At 35.3% G+C, this 20,906-nt stretch overlaps 2 protein-coding genes across 8 annotated transcripts; both read right to left on the bottom strand.

Annotated features, from left to right (window-relative positions):
• Window positions 1-5,445: 5,445 nt before the first annotated feature.
• On the bottom strand, window positions 5,446-12,148 carry LOC112800003 (disease resistance protein RPS6-like). 2 transcript variants are annotated; one of them, XM_025842030.2, is made up of 8 exons: window positions 11,510-12,125; window positions 10,032-11,157; window positions 9,576-9,860; window positions 8,694-9,476; window positions 7,904-8,507; window positions 7,392-7,532; window positions 6,988-7,125; window positions 5,446-6,668 (listed from the first exon to the last, which is right to left on the bottom strand). In XM_025842030.2, the coding sequence occupies exons 1-8, from the start codon at window positions 11,995-11,997 to the stop codon at window positions 5,680-5,682; spliced, it is 4,554 nt and encodes a 1,517-aa protein (XP_025697815.1). In that variant the 5' UTR covers window positions 11,998-12,125; the 3' UTR covers window positions 5,446-5,679. The 2 variants fall into 2 exon arrangements, with proteins under 2 accessions (XP_025697815.1, XP_025697816.1); XM_025842031.3 differs by lacking the exon at window positions 7,392-7,532 and having other exon boundaries at window positions 11,510-12,148.
• An 829-nt stretch (window positions 12,149-12,977) lies between these two features.
• On the bottom strand, window positions 12,978-20,109 carry LOC112800001 (probable starch synthase 4, chloroplastic/amyloplastic). Of its 6 annotated transcripts, none has more exons than XM_025842026.3 (20): window positions 19,701-20,109; window positions 19,464-19,499; window positions 19,340-19,379; window positions 19,147-19,210; window positions 18,927-19,055; window positions 18,541-18,745; window positions 18,281-18,415; window positions 18,008-18,112; window positions 17,732-17,830; window positions 17,155-17,284; window positions 16,845-16,895; window positions 16,490-16,600; window positions 15,889-15,998; window positions 15,581-15,749; window positions 14,914-15,000; window positions 14,485-14,556; window positions 14,120-14,233; window positions 13,795-13,856; window positions 13,338-13,434; window positions 12,978-13,236 (listed from the first exon to the last, which is right to left on the bottom strand). In XM_025842026.3, the coding sequence occupies exons 1-20, from the start codon at window positions 19,796-19,798 to the stop codon at window positions 13,117-13,119; spliced, it is 2,034 nt and encodes a 677-aa protein (XP_025697811.1). In that variant the 5' UTR covers window positions 19,799-20,109; the 3' UTR covers window positions 12,978-13,116. The 6 variants fall into 6 exon arrangements, with proteins under 6 accessions (XP_025697811.1, XP_025697812.1, XP_025697814.1 ...); XM_025842027.3 differs by having other exon boundaries at window positions 19,171-19,210; XM_025842029.3 differs by having other exon boundaries at window positions 19,171-19,247; window positions 19,701-20,067.
• Between the last annotated feature and the right edge of the window lie 797 nt (window positions 20,110-20,906).

Here is a 20,906-nt window from a genome sequence, read left to right as displayed (position 1 = left end):
ACTACAAGGTACAACAAAAAAGTCATTCGAAGAACATTCGCCCCTGATGACTTGGTCTTAATCAGAAACAACATTGGAGTCAACAAATCAGGAGAAGGAAAGCTCGCCGCAAATTGGAAGGGACCATACAAAGTCAATGAAGTTTTAGGAAAAGGTTATTATAAAGTAACCGACCTGAACGGCACTGAATTACCAAGGTCGTGGCATGCTTGTAATATGAAAAGGTACTACAGCTAAAAGCGAACTCTACTCCCTGATGTACTCTTTTCCCAACTTCATGATTTTTTCCCAAAAGGGTTTTTTTCTGAAGAAGGGTTTTTAACGAGGCATCATAGTAGAGGCTAAGGGAAGATAGGCTATAAAAACCCTTAGTAGCAAGAAGGTACCTCCCCAATAAATAAAGATCTTTTTCATCTACAATATCTCTTATAAAATCCTTTTTATTTTTTATAAGTCTTTCTACGAAACGCGCCGACTTAAGCTCGACAAAACGTGAAAATCTCATGAACCGACCTAAATGGTCGTCAGGATAAAACGACGAGGTACAAGTCGGTGTAAAGAGGTTATATGAGTTGAACGTGAAAACTCGGGGACAATCCGACTCATAAGTCGAAATGAGAACCCGAGTAGAAAAGCTCAGAAATACTCCGACCCGTAAATCGGAGCGAAGAACCGAGTATAAGAGAAACGTATCGCAAAAATAACCTAAGTCACAAAAACTCACTAAAACAAAGTCGAGTATAGGGGATAACAAAAAGAGATTGGAAAACCTAGGAAAAGTTTAAAGGCTGTCCCAAAAGTCCTTAAACAAGAAGCTCAGAAAAACAAACAAGCCAAAAGGAAAGGTTTTCAAGAAAAGATCAAGAGGACTTCAAAAAACCAAAAAGCATACACGCATAAGGTAATCTAAACCCTTATCCCAAAAGGGTATCCATTTTGTTAACTTAAAAACCCTCATCAAAAAAGGGTATTTTTTAAAATATTTTGTTTACGGCCTGGGGAGGCCAGAAGAAATTGTTCAAACCACACAACCAGTTATAAATAAATAAAGAGTTTAAAAATGGGGGGGCCCACAGGCCGGACCCCCAAATAGCCAAAGATCATTTTTTCACAGCAGACGGATCGCCACCACCAGAATCGGGAGGAGCGCCACCAGAAGCATCCATGGGAGATGAAGAGATCGGAGGAACTGCTGAAGAACTCGGAGCGTCTTTAGAACGAGGAGGAGACTCGATAATCCTCTGCCCCCGAGTCTTCAACTCTAACTCAGAAACGATTACGGGGACAGGAGGATCTACAATGGCACCGTAAATAACAACTTTGTCGGGATGTAAAGGAGAAAGATCCAAGTCGGGAGCAATAACTCTGACCTGCTCCAGGAAGATCCTCCAAGACTCCTCGGCACCATCGGCAATAGAGTCCTCCAACTCCTCATACGCTTTTCGAGAATTCAACAGGTCAGTCTTCATAGACACAAGATCTTTGAATAAGCTTTGATAGCTGGCCTGCGCTGTTTTCCTCAGATCCATCTCCATGTTGCATTGGGCCTGCAAAGCCTTCCCTTTCTCCCGGAGGGTATCTCTCTCCTCCCTCAGCTTGGCAATTTCCTTCCTCAACTCTCCCTCATGCTCTTGATATGCACGAAGCCTTCCTTCCAGCTCCTCGACTCTCGAGGTCATCCCTAAAGAGCTGAGAGGAGCCTTTTCGAAAATATCCAAGAGCTTGCCATAGACCCCTGCCGCTTTGAGACTCTCCTCGATCATAGTGGTAAGGTGGCTCCGAACAGACATATCATCCATGCCTATACGAGCATGAGGATAGATATTATTTCGGACGAACGCAAGAGCATCCGCCTTAACCTCACCAGAAGAACCAGACTCTAAGGTCTTGCGCTTCTTAGGATCAGGGGAAGGTCGGACGACGGGGGGCGGCTGAGAGGGAGCTGAAGAAGAAATCACCATGGGATTGGAAAGAGTCCCAACGTTCCGAGGAGGAAGAGGAGGAGAGATAACCCTGGCACCACCAGCCCGAGCGCGGGACTTAGCTTTAGCCTCCTGGACCCTCTGGAAAGATTCTTGAGCATTTGTCTTTGCCATTTCTGAAAAAGAAAACAACAGCTAAAGAATCAAACAAGTCGGGCATTTCATTTAACAAGTCGGAAATCTAACAGACAAGAGAAAACTACCTAGTTGCGATTGGATAAAGGCCGGAGACCCTTGGAGAAACCTTTTAGTATCCAAATATGGGGCCCTCCCCCATACTTCTCGGAGGAACCCCACAACGGCAGCCTCTACTTCATCCAGGTCATCCAGACCATATTTCTCACAAGGGGAGGCCTCCAGCCAGTATAAAGGAAAGCGAGGAGAAGAATTATCATCCAGAAAAAAGGGGTGATGACCCTCTACAGCTTGCACTTTGAAAAAGAAATTTTTAAAGTCATGAAAAGATTCGTCGAAAAGGGTAAAAATCCTCCGACCTTGTATGGCTCGGAAGGAAACCCATTGTTGTTTATTGTTCAGCCCACTAAAAGGCTTGGTCATATGAAAAAGATGGAAAAAGATTTTCAGAGAGGTCGGGAAATCCAGAGCATGGCTAATAAACTGATAAATTTTCAAGAAACCCCAAGAGTTGGGATGAAGCTGGGTAGGGGCAACCCGACAATGCTGCAAAACAGACATCTCAAAATCTGAAAAGGGTAGAAAGACGCCCAGACGGGTGATCATGCACTCATACATAAAGAAGAAATGGGGAGCCGTTTCGTTAGCTCTCCCATTACAAACTCGGTCCTCTGAACTAGGAACCAGCAATTCATACTTAGGCTCATCCTCGTCCGAAGTACAGAGCCGGTGGTGGGTGCGAAGATGAGTAATAAACTCCGCATCAACCAACAGCTCCTCCCCTAGAACAGTAACATCGACCCAATCTACGGAGGCCATTTTATTTCTCTAAGGAAAAATGAAGAAACCTACAAAGGGAAAAAGAAAAGAAAAAATAAAAAACAAAGGTCTCTAGAGAGGAGAAAAAAGAACCAAGCAAAAGTCCACAAACCTATTTCTCTACAAAGTAAAGTCATACAAAAAGTGCGAAGAAGGAAAAAGAAGCTAACCGCTTTCTGAAAATGAAGGTTGGAAGAAGCAGAAGTCTCCGAAGCACGAGAACACAGTACAAATAAATGCAGCACAAAGAAAGAAGAAGTTTGAAAGATTGCAGAAACGGAAAAATGAAAGAGAGGAAAAGTATTTATAAACATGCTAAGGGGCATAATGGTAAAAACGGAGCAGTCATTAATGAGAGTGCACCGTTATCAAAGCCATCAATCCCTAAATGCATCCCTAACGGACACGACGCTTAAATAGACGTAACTGTCAGAAACAAAAGGTCGCGAAAATCACGTCGGTTTAAAAACCCGTGTTTCCTCCAAGAAAGTCGGCTACGAATCCGAGTTGAATACTTAAACCCAAACCCCTAAAGAGATCTTGGGCTCAAGTAGGGGCACTGTTCATATCCTGGCCCAATGATAAAGGCCCAGGTCCAAATAGAAAGGCTTAATCCGAAGAATTAAGCCTAGCTAAGCACCGACCTTCATATAAGAAGTCGGTGTTGACTACGACTTACTTCGAAGAAGTCGGACATGAGGTTAGCTGGCGGATAAACACTCATTTGAATGAGTAACCGCCCCTAAAATCTCTCTAACCGCTTCATCAAGCCATATCTTAGACTCCATAAGATAGAGGGATGGTTAACACCCAAAAGATACGGCACTACTCCAACGGTAGTTATTGGCTCACCACTATAAATACACTGACACCCCTCAGGTATGAAAAGGTCCAATACATTCTAAACCTGCTTAACCCCATGCTGACTTAGGCATCGGAGTGTCTTTGCAGGTACCACCCCTATTCACTCACGCACACAAGTCGGAAGGAGGCTCCAGCGTGCGAACCAGCTCGGAGACTACCATCCGCGGGCGATTGGGCCAACCAACGTCATCTATTCTATTAATCTCCGGTTACCCACCGTAACAAAGAGCTATATAAAAATTGGAGAATTTAAAATTTATTTTTTGATGAAAAGAAGATGACCACTAAATAAGGAATAAAAAAAGAAAGTTGAAAATATAAAAATAAGAAAAGGGTTTAAGAGAATAAAGAAGTAACGGTACAATAATTAAATTTGATTAGGTTAAATAATAATCAAAATGATAGAAAAATAAAAAAATAAATTTAAAACTTTAGCTAATTGAATTTATTTTATTTGTAGTGGGGTCATTTAAAATTTAAAGTGGGGGCATATTATATATAACTATATTTTTAAAACAAAAATTAATAACACCGTGGGGGCAAGTGCCCCCTCATTGCTGTGCTTGGGTCCATCCCTGCATGCAAAGATGGAACAAACAACACAATAGAAAGTGCATACAACTCAACAATTCATAAAGAATATGTCTTCACAAGAATCTATGACAGAAAGAAGAAAACAACAATTCTAATAACAACCAATAAAGAAAAAGGAGGACGAGCACTACATAAGAAGACTAAGTCCATCAACAAAATCAAATGTAAAAATTAAACCACCAAATAAAAATATTACTTTGTACAATTCTAATATCCAAATCTCTTGTAGTATAAATATTTTAAATAAAACACCTTTTAAATTTAACTTTAATTTACATATATTTAATTTAATTCTATAAAACATATTATTATATAATTTACCGTCCCGCGCATCGCGCGAGTGTTATTCTAGTTCTTGAAGAATCTTTTGATTGATGAATTGTACATCTTATAGGTTCTTAGAAGATCTAATTTTTAACTAGATGTATACCTTCCTAAGCGACAGAAATTACTGTTAATGCATTCCCATGGAGTTACAAATCCACAGGGTAACATAGAAGATTTATTTAATTGTTGATTAACAAATTATACGACACAGACATGCTATAGAGATTACAGAGAAATGATATACAGATTCATATGCCCTCTCATTTGAAGGGTGAGTTTCTATGCAGTTTTGTTTTGTTTGCTTATATTTTCTCTTTGCTCCTATCAGTGCTTATCTTTCCATCCATTAATGTAATGAGTTTTCCTATACAGGGTTGTCACACAATAAAAACTTCCATCTTGCTAAGCTTAATAAACAAGTTATTGCCCTACAGACAATACTAAGATTTTGCACTAAAATATGCCTTTGGTAACGTTATAATTAGTTTCCATAATCTCCCTAGCGGGAAGGGAAGCCTTGAAGCAACAAAATGGCAGTTTCTACTGTTGGCAAGTTGGTTAAACAAGGTGTTGAGTTGGTTGACAATTGTAAGTCAATGCAGCAGAGGTGCAGTGCAGTTAGTGCAGCTGTTTTATAAGATTTTACAATGATGAGAATGATGATTTCTTACTATTAACTCGACATTATTCTCCTACTATACATAACAAATTAAATAATGATCGATTTCAACCAACAAAACAAAACTTGCATTATTTTATGTGAAGAGCAACCTCTATATGGTAATTACATTGTTCTCTATAGCAGAATATCCTTAATTTCTGAGATTCAATGCACTGATTTAGATAGTCTCCAAAGAAGACAACAATCTGTGATTCATGCAGCAGTCAGCAAGGATTGTGAAATTATTATCCTACAGGCTTGACACTATCTGAAAGGAAAACATATGATGTAGTGGACTTAATAGAAATTAAAATTTTTGTCATGCACTTGTTGCTTAAGGACAAAACCAAACTCCTCTTGGTAATCTTGTACAGCTGACTTTACAACAATCTTTTTAAATTTTTCTCCAAACTCTGACCATTCAGCTTTGATTTTTTCCTGGTTTTCCTTTGCCAAGTCATGCTCATGTTGCAAACGTGGTACTTTCTCCTTCATCACATCCATTTGAGCTTTGAGTGCCTTTCCTTCCACATAGACATCTCTCTTTCTCTTTCGAGTCTTGTTCTGTTCTTTTCGAGAAGCCATGATGTTAGCATTAGTAGTTCTGATTTGCTTTTCTAGCTCCTCTTTCATTTCCTCCAAACGTGCCAACTTTTGCCGCAGTTCTTTTTCTGACGCCACCGTATCATTGAACTGATTCTTGTTATTTTCAAGGTCAGATTTTAAGTTATCAGCCCTCAACAGCTCTGAAGCAGTGGACTCAACTTTCATATTTGCTTCAATGTAGCTACTACTACAATGTGCAAACACAGTTGAAGCTTCAGATATCAATGCTCTCATGGCACCTGATAAACCATCATTAGCAGACAAACTGGAGAGATAATCTAAGCTGGTTTTCATGATGCAGCAATGTTGAGCATCCAAGAACACTGAAGCATCATTATTATTGGTGATGAAGTCTAGTGCTATTTTCAGTGCTTCCATGGTCTCTTCATTTGGAGAAAATGAAATAACATTGGTCTCAGCATCAAGAGAAGCATAGAATCCTTCCATTTCTAGATCATCAGCATCATCATCTTGGCTCACATCAACTTGATTCCCAAAAGATTCATCTGTCGTCGTTGGCAACACAGTGCAACATGTTTTGTGATGAAATTCTTCTCTAATAGCCATTCCACTTAATGAAGAGGGAAATAATGGAGCTTGAAGGTTTTGTGTCTCAGCCAAAAATGGGGATTGAGAATATTCTGCCAGTATATTAGCAGGGTGATCCAGCACTGCTTGGGCTAATACACAATATACAAGATGAAAAAGGTAAAGCGAAGTCAAATAGTTTATTTTAAAAAATTCAATGCATTTAAATAGAATATTTTACTCATTAAGAGTTAGAAGTTTATATACTTGTTTGATGAATGACATTATCAATCAGAGTAATAGGAGCTTGTCAACTCTTACCAACTTCTTAATACAGTTTTTTTTTTTTCTTTTTCAATTAAGACATGGGCAGCAGGAAAGAAAATATAGTCATAGTTGAGGAGTGTAAAGCGCAAACCAACTTTTGCCAAGTGAAGAACAGAAATTATGTATAAGTCAAAGGAAAGAAACCTGTCTCTTCATCTCTAATGTTGTAGCTTGTGGATGTTAATTGCATTAAATTTGATCTCAGGTGAGAGTCCAAAGGTTCTTGCCAACATTGACGCAGGGATAACTCCTTGCTATACATCCATAAATCATCATTACTTTCTGCAGGGATTCAAGCTTTATGAAATGCCCAAATATATAAACTACATGTAAGACAAAGTTTAGGAAGAATAATCAAGAGTCAATTAACTCTTCACTTTCTCTCTTTACAAATCTCTTTATTAGAAATTAGTTATATGAACATCTTAAAAATAAAAAAGGCTGCCAACACATGAGCACACAATCAAGACCAGAAAAAGAGCAAAAGATAGAAAGGGATTGAGATGTCTTGTTTTTGAATGTTTAAAATAAAAACTTCAATTGTTTACCCCCATCATTAGAAGTATCATTACTTGCTAAGCTTAACAATGTTGAATCTGAACCATAATCCCTTTCTGAAGATGCATGACAAGGCAGGTCAATGTAGTCTAAGCCCAACCTTAGTGTACATAAATCATCAACACATGGGCCTATAATGCAAAGCACATGAATAGTCACAGTTTATATGTGCTACAAGCAGAATAAACCTGGTTGAGTAAGAAAATGACAAAATTGATCAAGCACCTTGCCTATGCCGGTCAAGCAAAAAAGGTAATTAATTACTACATATATAACCTTAGCTTATCTTTACAAATTACTATTTTTTGGTTCCAAATTAGATGTTACTTTGAATTTTCTCTACCTAGTAAGAAATAAGCTACTACTTGATAAGAAGTATAACTATTCCAAGTTTTATGGATTTACACGGAACTCACAAATAACCATTTAAAAAGAGTAATCTTAGGTGGACCCATGAAAATGAAAATGAACTCATAAATGAAATGGCATCAATGTAAATTACCTTGCACACTGGAATTTGGTTCCCTACTCACATGATCATTCAATGAAAAACTCATTCCTAAAGGAAGATCCAATGAAAGCCTCCTTTCATGTGATGCCATATACTTCTGTTGTTGCATATTTACCTGAAAATTTCCCATGATCAACTCTTCTTTATGCAACAGAGGATCAATAAATTGAATATTCTCCATGCTACTTCTATCTTTGTGAAAATAGATTCCAAGTTTCTTGATAGCTAGTCCCCTTTGGCCACAAGACTTAATTTTACACACAACATGATTCCATTCATTTTCTAAAATCACTTCATTCACTTTGGATTTCATCAATTTTGGATCAGTAATAAATATATGATCCACTAATTGATTGGATGTCTCCACTGATTCAAGATGTTCCGCTTGACCTCTGCTGCTGTTGATGATAAACTCCGGACAAATGTGTGTACACGAAAAATCAACCGCAGGTCCAACAAGAACACATAAAGAGATTTCAGGAAGCTTGTTGCGAAACCAGAAAGAAATTGAATCATTGTTGCTACTATGCTCCACCCAATTTGGGATGCTACTACTTGGAAGAACAAAATCCTTGGCTCCATCCTCATGCAATTCCTGTTGGTCAAATACATTTCATACTTTTAACAATATGTACTGCTTTGGTTCCAAAGAAGTTTTCATTTGAAACAAATTGATTACTAGAATTACTAGTCTGTACAATAGATAGTTATTTGAAACTGGAGATAATATTAAGAATATCAATTTTAAATGATCAAGTCCAATACATAAGGATAGAGGAACCTTGTTAAGTAACATGTTTTTGCTGGCGTAAGTCAAGGATATGCAGTTTCTTGCAGAGAAATACTTTATGTTTGGTGGAATCCCTTTAATTTCTCGAAGTTCTCTGCAGCCATTCAAACTAAGTGACCTCAAGGAGCAAAGTTCTTTGAGGCTTTCATCAAGAACAGTGAAATTATGCTCTGACAGGTCTAAATCTTCCACATTGCGAAACCAGGTAAGATAAGTTGTAAAAGATTCATGGAGCAAATCTGGTAGTTTGCAGGCAGAATGTTTTGCCTCCAAAGGTGCCATTGGACTCCCTTGTTCTTCTTCAACATCTACTTCAGACCTCTCAGAAGTCACTTTCTCTTCATCTGGAGACATGACAATTGGGGAACTTAGTGCTGGTGGGGAACTTGCTCCATGTTTTATCATACTTGAATGGCTAATCAAACAAAACCTTTTAATAGCAGATGGCAATTCTTTTATCAGAGTACCATCCGAATAAATTGTTAGTATATTCTTTAATTTTCCTAACATTTTTGGAAAATGTTCAAGACTAGAGCACCCTGAAAGACAGAGATGTACAAGATTGGTCAACTTGATAGATGGAAATCTCTTAAGCCTCCTGCAACCTTGAGCACTCAATACGCTAAGTCTATCTAAGAATACAATTGATTCGTGAATTTTAATTAACTTCAAGCACATATTCAATGATAGGTTTACTAAATTTGGGACCCCGGATATATCAGGTATCTCTTCTACATTAGAATGATCAAGATTTATGACCGTCAAGCTCATGTACTGCAACAAAAAAAAAAAAAGGATGTCAAATGATGAAAAACCTTAAAAGATTTTTATTGTCATATGTAAAGGTTTTGGATGAAAGAATTTTAGACTAGCCTTTTGCTTTTCAAGAAACCTAACTGACTGTATACTCTTGCCGGATAATTGGAATATGACAAGTCCCTCCGGATGAAAATCAAGTGGTAAACAAGGTGAAGGATATTCCTCCCAATTCAACACTCTTAAACAATTTGGAAGATACTTGGGACCTTGGGAAAAATAAGTATGTCTAATAAACAGTGTTTTGAGATTTCTCATTTTCTTGAAAGCCTCTCCATCCCATCTTATTACTTTTTCAAACTTGGGAAAATCCATATGTATCATTTCAATTTTGTCAGATCCCTGTTAACACAAAACAACATCATTACGTGTATAAATTATATATGTTTCAGGACTTTATTACACACATTTAGAAAAATATAATATCTACTAATTCTATCCAAAGAAGTCAGAGAGCTGAAAATTTTCAAGGATAATAAGAGCACTTAACTAAACCATTCATACTTATCTTACCATATTCATTTCAAAAACTTGAACTATATCTTCAAGGAGCCATAATCGACTACGCTTCCCAGGCTTTTTTGGTGATTCTTGACGCACAATTTCTCTACCCATGTCTTGAATGAGGGCATGCAAGATTATTCCACGATATGCATCCATTTTTATTAGTGATTTTTCAACCAACACTTTAAGTCCATATTCCAAGGAGTCGACATTATGATGAGCACAAAGTATCCTTTTGACATCTGTCAATTCACATTCTTTGAAACAACAAGCAATATCAAGAAAAATTTCCTTCTCAAATTCCTCCAATCCATCAAAGCTTACCTTAAGCACATTTTGTATCTTTTTATTGGGAATTTTTCTATATTGATCTAATGCAGACTTCCACTGTTCTATACTTTTGCCCAGAAAGTTGGATCCCATAACTTCCAAAGTCAATGGTAGGCCAGAAGCATAAGTTACCACACTGCTCAAGATGTCTAAGTAACTTCGATCAACTTTGTTAGTTTTTAAAGCTTTGAAACTGATCAATTCTAGAGAATCTTTATCATTCAACTTATCTAACTCATATGTTATTCTGTCCTCATACCTTGATAGCAAACTCGTGTCCCGAGTTGTGATGATAACTCTACTACCAGGACTAAACCAATCAAGATTTCCAGCTAGAGCATCTAATTGCTCTTGTTGGTCAATGTCATCTAGAATCAAAATAATTTTCTTTCGTTGGAGTTTTTGCTTTAACATTGATATTCCTTCTCTAACACTCATCAATGTAACTTTATTTTCTCCAACTAGTTCAAACAGAAGGGTCTTCTGCAGATGTTTTAATCCATATTTATTTGAATTCTCTCTTGTATTTTCATGGAAACATATATTTTCAAAACATAAAACTGCAAAATGATTGACAAGCCAATTATACACTGCCACAGCAAGTGTTGTTTTACCTATTCCACCAATTCCATGAATCCCGAGCACGCAAACTCCATCACTAGACCCAACATTCAAAAGAGAAATTACATTTTCCACTTGGGAATCCAATCCAACTGGGTGATCTACAATAGGTAAAGTAGCACGTTTAATCTCTATTGATACATGTCCAACAATCTTGGCAACAAACTTGTGCTCATATCCATCCCTGCCCAATAAGAATAGTTGTGTGTGAAGTCATACATACACTAATGCAATATGACCATGTTTATGATAAAGTAATTAAGGATATCATTTTTTTTGTTACGATATAAATTTAGTTGTTAATTAGATTCATATATAGATTGTTCTCCAAGTATCATTAGTTTTGTTTTATCCTCATGTTATTAGTAATAGCCCATCATCTTTAAAAAATAGACCCTTTTGCAATCCTTTTCCCAGGATTCATACATAGTTTGTTTTGAATTAGGAATTTTATTTTATATGCTGATCTTGTTTCTTGGAGCTCTCTTAAAAAGGATAGCAGAGAAGTAAAGAAAATAATTTAAGAAGGAGGGTACCCGTGTTTGAAATGATAACCAGACAAGTCTGCTATTTTCTCCAAAGCAATTTTCCATCTCTTAAGCCTCTCGAACTTGAACTTGTTCTCATGCACAGCCAATGCTTCTCCATAAGTCCCTGTCTGCTTCCGCACATCAGAAGGATCCACGTCATAGAAAACAGGAATAATCAACCTGCCCTTTCCCTTAACACAGTCAAGAATCTTGACAAGTTCATCCAAACAAAATGAAGAAGAAGCATAATACTTAGAGAGCACAACGATTGCGGCCCTGGACTGTTGGATTGCAGTGAAAAGTGAGGATGCGATCTCCTTCCCTCTCCCAAGCTCCTCATCATCAATGAAAGTCTTGATTCCCCTATTTGTGAGAGAGTAATAGAGATAGCCAGTGAAGCCAGAACGGGTATCCTCACCTCTGAAGCTGAGAAAAGCATCATAGGTGAAAGGAAAGTAGGAGGAGGAGGTGGTTGCTGACGCTACACATGCCATGATATTACATTTAGCTCGCTACAAACACCAACTACAAGCAAAGGTTTAATCTTGCAAATAAACTCCACTTTCTCTATCCGCTCATTTTTTTTGATATGAGAAGCATATGGGTGTTAGAGATAGATGTGGAAATAACTTTTTTTTAAACAGTGAGTTAGAAATTAGATCATCTGATTTCTTCATAAAAAAATTATGCTTACTAATAAAAAAATTATGCTTACTAATTAGACAGTCTGATTAATGTAAAAGAGAAAATTTAAATTTTAGTGAAAGTAATGGAATCCTTCGATTTGCATCTAAAAAATTAAAAAAAATGATTTGTGTACTTAAAAATCGAACGATTTAATTTGTGCTCCTAATCATACAATTGTGTAAAGTACCTATATACTTCATATCTAGATTCTACATATTTTCCTTCCCACATCTAAATTAAAAAGTGTCCTCTATCTTTTTTTTTTTTTGGTTGAAAATAGATGCCGCTAACTTAAACCAATAATTAATGTCTTATCTTTTACATCACGTAAAGGTTACAGATTGTTGGTAGTTACTAGGTAACTAGTATTAGTATTACCAAAAAGTTTCGCTATGTGTTTTCTAACATGGTTGAGTTGACCATCAAATGAATGCACTGAAGAGAAAATTAATTTGTTTTTTATTTATATCATATGATAATCATACTAATAAACTTCAAGTTTTAAGCCGTTGGCATATATATTTTTCCTTTTCTTGAAAGCTACTTAGATTAAAATGTGTTATCAATAAAGCGTAAGTAAAATAGAGATTATTTTTCATCGATCCAAAAATCATAATGGAAAGTGATAACTCACTTATACAAAAAAATAATAAATAAAAAAAATAAAGAAAATATATCTTGAGATCAAGTTAATATTGCTTTGCAAGTTCTATGATATCATTTATAACAAATTTATGATTAATTATAACAATTTCAAACGTAAATGATTGTTTTTAATACATGACTATAAACTTTAACACACATATCTTTATTAATTTTTAAAAAGAATATATCAATATTTCTTATTTTCAATCATTGTAACTTGATGAAAAATAAACACCAAAAATAAAATAAAATAAAAAAATTACATAAATATGAGACCTAGTTCACAAGTTCTTAATAGCTGAGTATGCTTCAACATGAGCATCATAGCATTCACCATCCCATGAAAAGTCTTGTGTCATTGCTTCTATCATTCTTTGTCTCCACTTTGATGGGTTATTCCTCTATGGACACATGAAAGTGAAAACAATTGATCAGTGTTCTTTAATATTTAACTATACAACATAAACTTGGAAAGATAAAATGATGATGAGAAACTACATACAATTTCATCAACGGCAAGGTTAAGAGACATGTTTCCAAAGGTTGAGTTGATTAACTGTGAATACTTAGTGGCCTCTTGGTCATGGTGAATGAAGTTCCTATCAAAAAGTATAGCTCTTGTATAAATAAATTATGCAAGTATCACAAAATATATATACAAAAAAGGTGAAAACTCAGGTGCAGTCAATTACACGTGAAGTTGATAATTGAGAGCCGCTAGATGATTTGACTGATTTGACTAAATTTTTATCTAACGACTCTCAGCTATCAACTTCACGTAAAATCGACTGCACCTGAGTTTTTACGTACTTTACTTTTATCTATTACTGTCATTCTTTTTCTGTAAATCTTTAGATTAATGTATTGGATATAATTAAATCGAAATACATTGATCTAAGAAGGTACAAAAAGCGATCGCGATAGATTTTTCGAAATTACTATTATGGGACAATGATTACCTGTTTATAGTAGCTTCACAAAGATGTGTTATTGGAGCTGCTCCATATCTTAACGCTTTGAGCTTCACACATGCAAAATATGAAAATCCTATCATTGAGCTATCATATTACTCACCAAATAACAATACATGAAAATTTCCACTTCAAACTATACTCTCTTCCTAGATTATGCTTTTAATGCTACATCAAAATATGTAAAATTCATAACAATCAAATGCTAAACATTCACGAGAGGGAAAATAACTTGCAATAAGAACCTTCTAGAAATACTTTATGTGTAGTATGTCATCAAAGTTAAATGGATGACAGGAGAAGAAGCTCTTACTGGGATTTCATCAGTAGGATCAAGAAAAGATTGGCACAAGATGATGTCAGATCCTGCAAAGACTAAATGCAACAGAGCTTCATCGTATTTGACCACGATTCGAATTTTATTATCCTGCATATCACCAAATAATTAATAGAAGACATCGCATGGCGTGACATAATAAATATATTATTCATAGAGCATTTCGACAACGTAATATCAAAATTAAGGAAATTAAAACACCACATAAATGGCATTTAAATTTTCATTCAAGATATGCCCCAGCAATTTGACAAGGGAGCTAGACTGAGAACCGAGATTCGGTGCTTTGCCATGGTAATCAAGAAATACACACAAGAAAATGAGGGTAATCTAGAAGCTACCTTGATCTCCTTCTTAAGCCCTTCCAGTGTCTGGTTCATCACTGATCCTTCATTAGTCCCCATGAATATAAACTGCACAGAATTGAAATATATCAATAAACAAAAAACTGATCCTCAATGGTAAATCCTCCCGGAGAAGGATTTTCCATTGCCAGAACCATTTCATACAGAACCTCTTTGCTTTGTGGTATATTTCATTATTGAAAAAAAAAATGTCCACCAATAAATCTTATGTTTGTTTGATGAGCCAACAGAAAATTCATATGCATTCTGTGCTATGTTATGACCAAAAAAATGTTGACCAATAAATCTTATGTTTGTTTGATGAGCCAACAGAAAATTCATATGCATTGTGTGCTATGTTATGACCTTCCTCTTATCACCACTACTGAGAAAGTACAAGTTCTAATGTTCTATAGAAGAAGCAACCTGGATGTTCTGCTGCCTAGCATGCAAGATGATGCCCTTCATTTTATGCACATCAAGTTCAGCTCCTTTCGGAAAAATGCATGCAACCTGAGAAAGAAAATTTGGAACAAACAAGCCAAGTAAAACCATGTGTGCAAAATCTATTAATACAGCATGTGCTAATTATAAAAGTTACTATTAAGAAAACAATACTCAAATAAGTCCACCCTAAACTTAATTTGGTCACAAACAAATCTATGAAAATTTCCATAAAAACGGCTTAGGGAGTGAATAGAGGCATGAGTTGTATTCTATTTTCATATTTTTCCCATTTTATCTCCAAATTCTTCAAATTACATACAAGTAGATCTTGTTTGCAGTTAACCTAAGCGGCAAACCGCCCTACTATTTGATGGAAATGTTAATTCCATAATTCCGATTCCTAGTGAAGAGCCAATGTCACAAGGTGTTAAACAGTGAAAAATCAACACATATACAACTTTAACAGTAAAGCATAGAATATATCATTGTCCACAAACTAAATATTTGCAGTGTGTTTGAGCTTTAATTAGCATGAAACAAATGGCTTGATGTATTCCATGAAACTAGGTCTTGTATAACCCTGCTAGCATATGGTATAGCACACAAACAAGCAAGGGTTAAAAGCAACAAGGGGCAAGACACTTGCAAGAATATTAGAAGCACGTTCAGATAACCCCAGCTGCTGCTGCAATCTAACTTTGCAAACAACTTTTCCATTCATATTTTCAGCATTAAAATTTTCTGGTAGAAAAGAGTCTGATGAAGGATCCCATGTTGATTTGTCAAATCCATAGGGAGCAATGGCCAACTTGTCCCTGCAACCAAACACAACTTTCCTTCAACCAGTTCTCTCTGCTAAGATAACTGTCAATTTCATACTGATTTGCAAGGATACTGAACATCCCCACCTCATCATTATACAAGAGAGGAGAAGTGTGACAACAAGATACTTACCAATGAATATTTAAAGTAGGTTCTAGACCATGACTCAGATTATGAACCATTGTGTGTTTCGGATGGACAGATGACATTATTAAAACTCTATTCGAATAGACGACTCCCCCCTGCAAATTTGACAGAATACTCAGTGATGGACAAGTCATAAAGTGGATATACGCTTCAAGTTTCTAAAATGTTTTTTGGTTTATCATATGATATCATTCAACAATTAATGACCGCAACTTGACGGGGTATTAATCTAGCAAACAAGTTGATTGTACGCATAAATTAACCTGCAAGCAGAAGCATTTATTCTGTCCCACTTACAAGAGAATAATGACCCTGCCTTGCTATGAGATACAAACTAAAATGATTCTTTAAATTCACAATTTAATACTAAGGTAGAAGAGAAAGTTCTAGGCTTCTTATGAATCCTCGTGAAATGGGAAAAGGAGGAATGTTATACGCACAACTTTATGTGTACACCTTCTACTTTTGGTATCAAAGTGATTCATCTGATTCTAGAGCTAGAAAAGAAAAGCCTGATGAGTTTTTCAATAAGAATCTTGCAATTGTTTGAAAAGATCAAGAGTAGGAGAAGACTAAGTAACTTTACCTTCAAAATATTGACACGTTCCATGTTGATGTTGTCTTGCAAACGATCAGGAAGATTAAGTCTTTCAGGATCAAGCCCACATAAGGCCAATTTATCTGGTTGCTCAGTACACTATAACATATATGGTACATCAAGTAACTATAAGATTGACATGTACCAAAGAAAACATAACTCCATAAGCAAAAGAGAATAATTTCTTCGCATTGACAATGTAAAACAACTTTACACTAGTCAATAGAAATATGGAAAGTAAGAAGACATCATGGTGGATATATTATCATAGTGTGTAAATTTCCTGCAAATTAAATGCAAATTTCAGACGGAAGAAATGTCAAGATTAAGATAACCTACTAGCCTGTGAATTGAAGCCGTGGCATGTCAGTAAAATTCTGGTATTCTCAAGTCCCTAAAAAAGATTATTGAAATCTCATTAGGGTCAAATGGCATGATCTCAAGATGTTCCCAAGAAAAAAAACCATCTTCAGCTTTCAAGACTTAAGTTTTTATTTTTTGAGTTATATTCCAAGAATCAAGAAAACTGATCTGTTCTTGAAGTGAAAATTTTATTGAATCTTGAGGGGAAAAAAAGTTTCATCACTATCCAAATACTTTTCTTGGCGCAGTTGAAAATATTCAAAAGATACAATTAACTAAAAATCAGAAACCTGATTAGCGAATATATCCCAGAAAAGAGGCCCAACAATAGCAGTCTCCCAGTTATGCAGATGCAATACATCAGGCTGCTTCCCACATTTTACTATATAATCCAGTGAGGCGCGAGAAAAATAAGAGAACCTGAAGAGCGAAGAAACAATAAGATACTATTCCATGATTCTTGACAATTAGAGAGGACAAAATTCTTTGTTTTGATAATTTTCACTTTCCTCTCTCAACCAAAAAGTAAAATACCAAATAGAGACTAGCTATGCCCATTCAATCTCTTTCTCAGATGGTGACAAGCAAAATATGTTGACAAGGAAAAATATTAAATGGCCTCAGTCCATTCACCTACCATTATTTTGATCTTTCGGATTTAATTATCCATTTGTATGCTAGTGGTGGCACAATGTAAAATATATATTTTCAAAACTAAAAAATTAGAAAAATCAAATTTGAACAAACTATCATCCTTCCAATTTTTTACTTCTTAACTATTTAAAACTTCTGCATAAATTTGACATTGATTCCTATAATGTTACTTGCAACTTTAATAGATGAAAAGTAACATGTGAGGCCACTCACCTTTCGAAATCGTCTGGATAGCCATTTATCATCTCACGACTGAAAAACGATGAGTAGCGCAATGGCTCAATCAACGTGACTCCAATGCCATGAACAACACTGTCACACAGAGAACATAGATGAAAGGAAAAACAGTATCTCCTAAAGAAGAAACGCGGCGTAAAACTTCAATTCAAATATCTTTTAGTAACTCTTCTGTCCCCAACCATAAATATTATGAAATTTACTTTATATGAAATAGAAGGTAATTGAGTATACGAAGAAAGTCAAACTAACCCAGTCCAAATTCTGTTCTCATGTAATTGACCATTAAAATATGAGTAAGCCTCTATGGTAAGTTTACGCAAACCTTGCACTTCATCTAGGTTCAAAGAAGCATACCTACAAGGGCATCAGTTATAGCCAAAAACATCAGCGTTATAAATAGAATAATGGACATGCAACAAAATAGTTTCAAAAGCCTCATGCTGAATTAAGCTACAATTACTTGGATAAATAATAAGTAACAGAAGCAAAAAGGAAAATCAAAGGAACAAATTTCTTCATTACTTTGGCATTATAACCTCAACCAGATGCCCCTTTCTTTGAAGTGCACGGGATATTCCAGTCACATATGATGCTATAGATCTATTAGGGACCAAAGGTGCCATTTCTGTGCAAATGTGAACAATATGAAAACCACTCCTGAATAAAGTTGATACAAAGAGATCAATCAGATTTAAAATATCTTTGACAAAGGGAAACTGTAGAAAATTGTTGTGAGGATCAAAGAAGAAAGAAGAAAATTGCCAAATGATGGCAGGATTTACTTTTTGCTTCCATATGAAAACTGACGAAGTTCCCCAAGAAGTTCAGAATCTCCTTTGTTTGCAGTAACATTAAAAACATCATATACACCCACTTTGTGGCTTATCACCAATCTTCTTAATTCAGATGCTTCCCCGGGGCTAATCACATTGTTAAGGACCATTGAGTCTATCCGAAGCAGCAAATCCGAACAGACTGATTGGTTATCTGGTTTACAAAATGCAACCAAGACATATATTATTGCTAAAATCAGAATCATAATATAACTTAGTTAGCACAGATATGAAAGATGACATGACATCAGAAAATGGTTACATGACATGAATGAATTAACAATTGACCAAATGTATTGCATGAGCCACAAAAGCAAATGCCACGATGCAATCACCTCTACAAGCACCAGCCATCTTTTCCACTGTTAATTTCTTTACCATACTGAGTAGAGACTGTTTTTCTCTTTTTGTTTTGTTAAGTTCGTCTATGGCCTTGAGCCGCTCCTTGTTCAGGTATAGTATGTCTGCATGCCATAAGAATAAACAAAATGGCTATAAGTTGTTAAACACTTGGACGGAGCACAGATAGGTATACTAGCTAGTGAAGGAACTAACTCTGCTGAGCTTCTTCGAACATACCCGAAAAATCTGGCTTTGCATGGTCATCACCGGTTATTGACTATAAAGATTGTTGATTGATAAGGGAAATATCAAGACTAGCAAGGCAGTGGAACGCTTGCAAAATAAGAAAAGGAGAAACTGAAAGGAATGTGAAGAATGCAACATAATTGGAACTACAGCAACATACCTTAGATTTCTCCACATTTTTATCACCCTCAATCTCTAACCTAAAACACAGATCACCAAAATTAATTCCAACTAACCCTCACCTATGTTGAGAAAAGTAGCAAATGTTGAGAGATAACACTTACCTATGTTCATGAAAGCCATTGACATCCTGATTGTTCCTAAGAAGAATCACACAGGCTTGTGAGATGAAATGCTTCAATTATGATCAATCAATCAATGCAAAACAAGAAAAATGACAACTTTGTACTCAATGAGGCTTCAAAGTGGGATTTTGAAGACAACCCACTAAGATTATCATTAAAAGACACAAGAATTATGGTACAAGAAGTAACAACAACGCATGAACTGTGAGTAGTTACCTCAAACAACGGAGAGGTGAAAGCGTGGATTGTTTTGAAAATGAGAAGCAAGGAGATGAAGGAATCCCAAGAGCTGCGTTGAAGAGTGTTGCCATCATCACAATCACTGATTCACATCCACTATTTCATAGAAAAATGGCCTTGCAGTAACATGATATATAATTGATCATGGCGTATAATGTGTGCCTCGTTGAAGTCACCACCACAAACGACAAAGACAAAGCATCATCACATTCACATGTCATCAGCTCTGAATTTTCTCAGCCGTAAAAATTGGATTTTCGTAACAAAAATTCAAGCCTTGATTTTTGCCTAAAAGTTTGTTATGACAAATTCCAAGAGGGAAAAAAAATTAAAAATAAGAGTTGATTAGGTTAGCTTAAATGGAAGGTTTATAGGAGAAAATCTTGGTCATTTAATATTTTTAAATTTCTATATGACAGAATTTTGTGTTATTAAAAAGTAGATTCTAGACGTGATTCTTTGGAACATGGGATTCTAAAAAATTATTGGAGAAAAATTCTATTGTACAATTAATTGGGAACAAATTAACTTTTATTTTTAGTTTTACGACTTCGTTGGAAACAAATTCATCTTTTTTATTTTAATGAATTTGGTGGGACGATTTTTTTTTATTTCATAAATAATAAAATTTAGTGGAAACTATTTGCCAATACAAAATAAATAATATCTTTTATTTATTTTACTGCCAAATAAAAATTTGTTACAAGAATTTCATTTCTATAATTTATATTGCACTTTCAACCGACAAAAATATCAAAACATTCTAAAATAAATAATTATTCATTCACACAATTTTTCACCATAATTTTTCATTCTCTTAAAAATAATATTGACGCTTCACAGTGTGATTTTATTTTATATGCTGTCAATGGATAGAAATTACTTTTATATATATATATATATATATATATATATATATATATATATATATATATATATATATATATATATAAGTAAATGATGAAATTCGTGTCCTAAAAATATAGTTATAATTAAGTATTAACATAATAAATTTATAAAATTTGATTAAATCAATCTTAAATTAGGAGATCTCAATGTTTCAAAATCTCTTCTCAATTTGGTATTAATTTAATATAAAAATATAATTTTATTATATTAACAGACTATTAAACACAGATTAGATTTGACCTTTTACTCTTCAATTTTGAGAGCGACATATAT

This window comes from Arachis hypogaea, chromosome 5 (assembly GCF_003086295.3).
Source record: "Arachis hypogaea cultivar Tifrunner chromosome 5, arahy.Tifrunner.gnm2.J5K5, whole genome shotgun sequence".
Classification (NCBI taxonomy): Eukaryota; Viridiplantae; Streptophyta; class Magnoliopsida; order Fabales; family Fabaceae; genus Arachis; species Arachis hypogaea.
The sequence above is the reverse complement of the archived record's forward strand: the minus strand, read 5'-3'. Positions and strand labels throughout refer to the sequence as shown.

Coding starts and splice junctions, on each gene's coding strand:
- LOC112800001 (XM_025842026.3), bottom strand. CDS start 19,798: ATGATGGCAACACTCTTCAACGCAGCTCTTGGGATTCCTTCATCTCCT. Junction 17,831..18,007: donor GAGAACAGAATTTGGACTGG/GTTAGTTTGACT, acceptor TCTGTGTGACAG/TGTTGTTCATGGCATTGGAG. Junction 15,999..16,489: donor AACGTGTCAATATTTTGAAG/GTAAAGTTACTT, acceptor TCAAATTTGCAG/GGGGGAGTCGTCTATTCGAA.
- LOC112800003 (XM_025842030.2), bottom strand. CDS start 11,997: ATGGCATGTGTAGCGTCAGCAACCACCTCCTCCTCCTACTTTCCTTTC. Junction 7,126..7,391: donor TGATACTTCTAATGATGGGG/GTAAACAATTGA, acceptor GAATCCCTGCAG/AAAGTAATGATGATTTATGG. Junction 6,669..6,987: donor CATTAGAGATGAAGAGACAG/GTTTCTTTCCTT, acceptor ATTGTGTATTAG/CCCAAGCAGTGCTGGATCAC.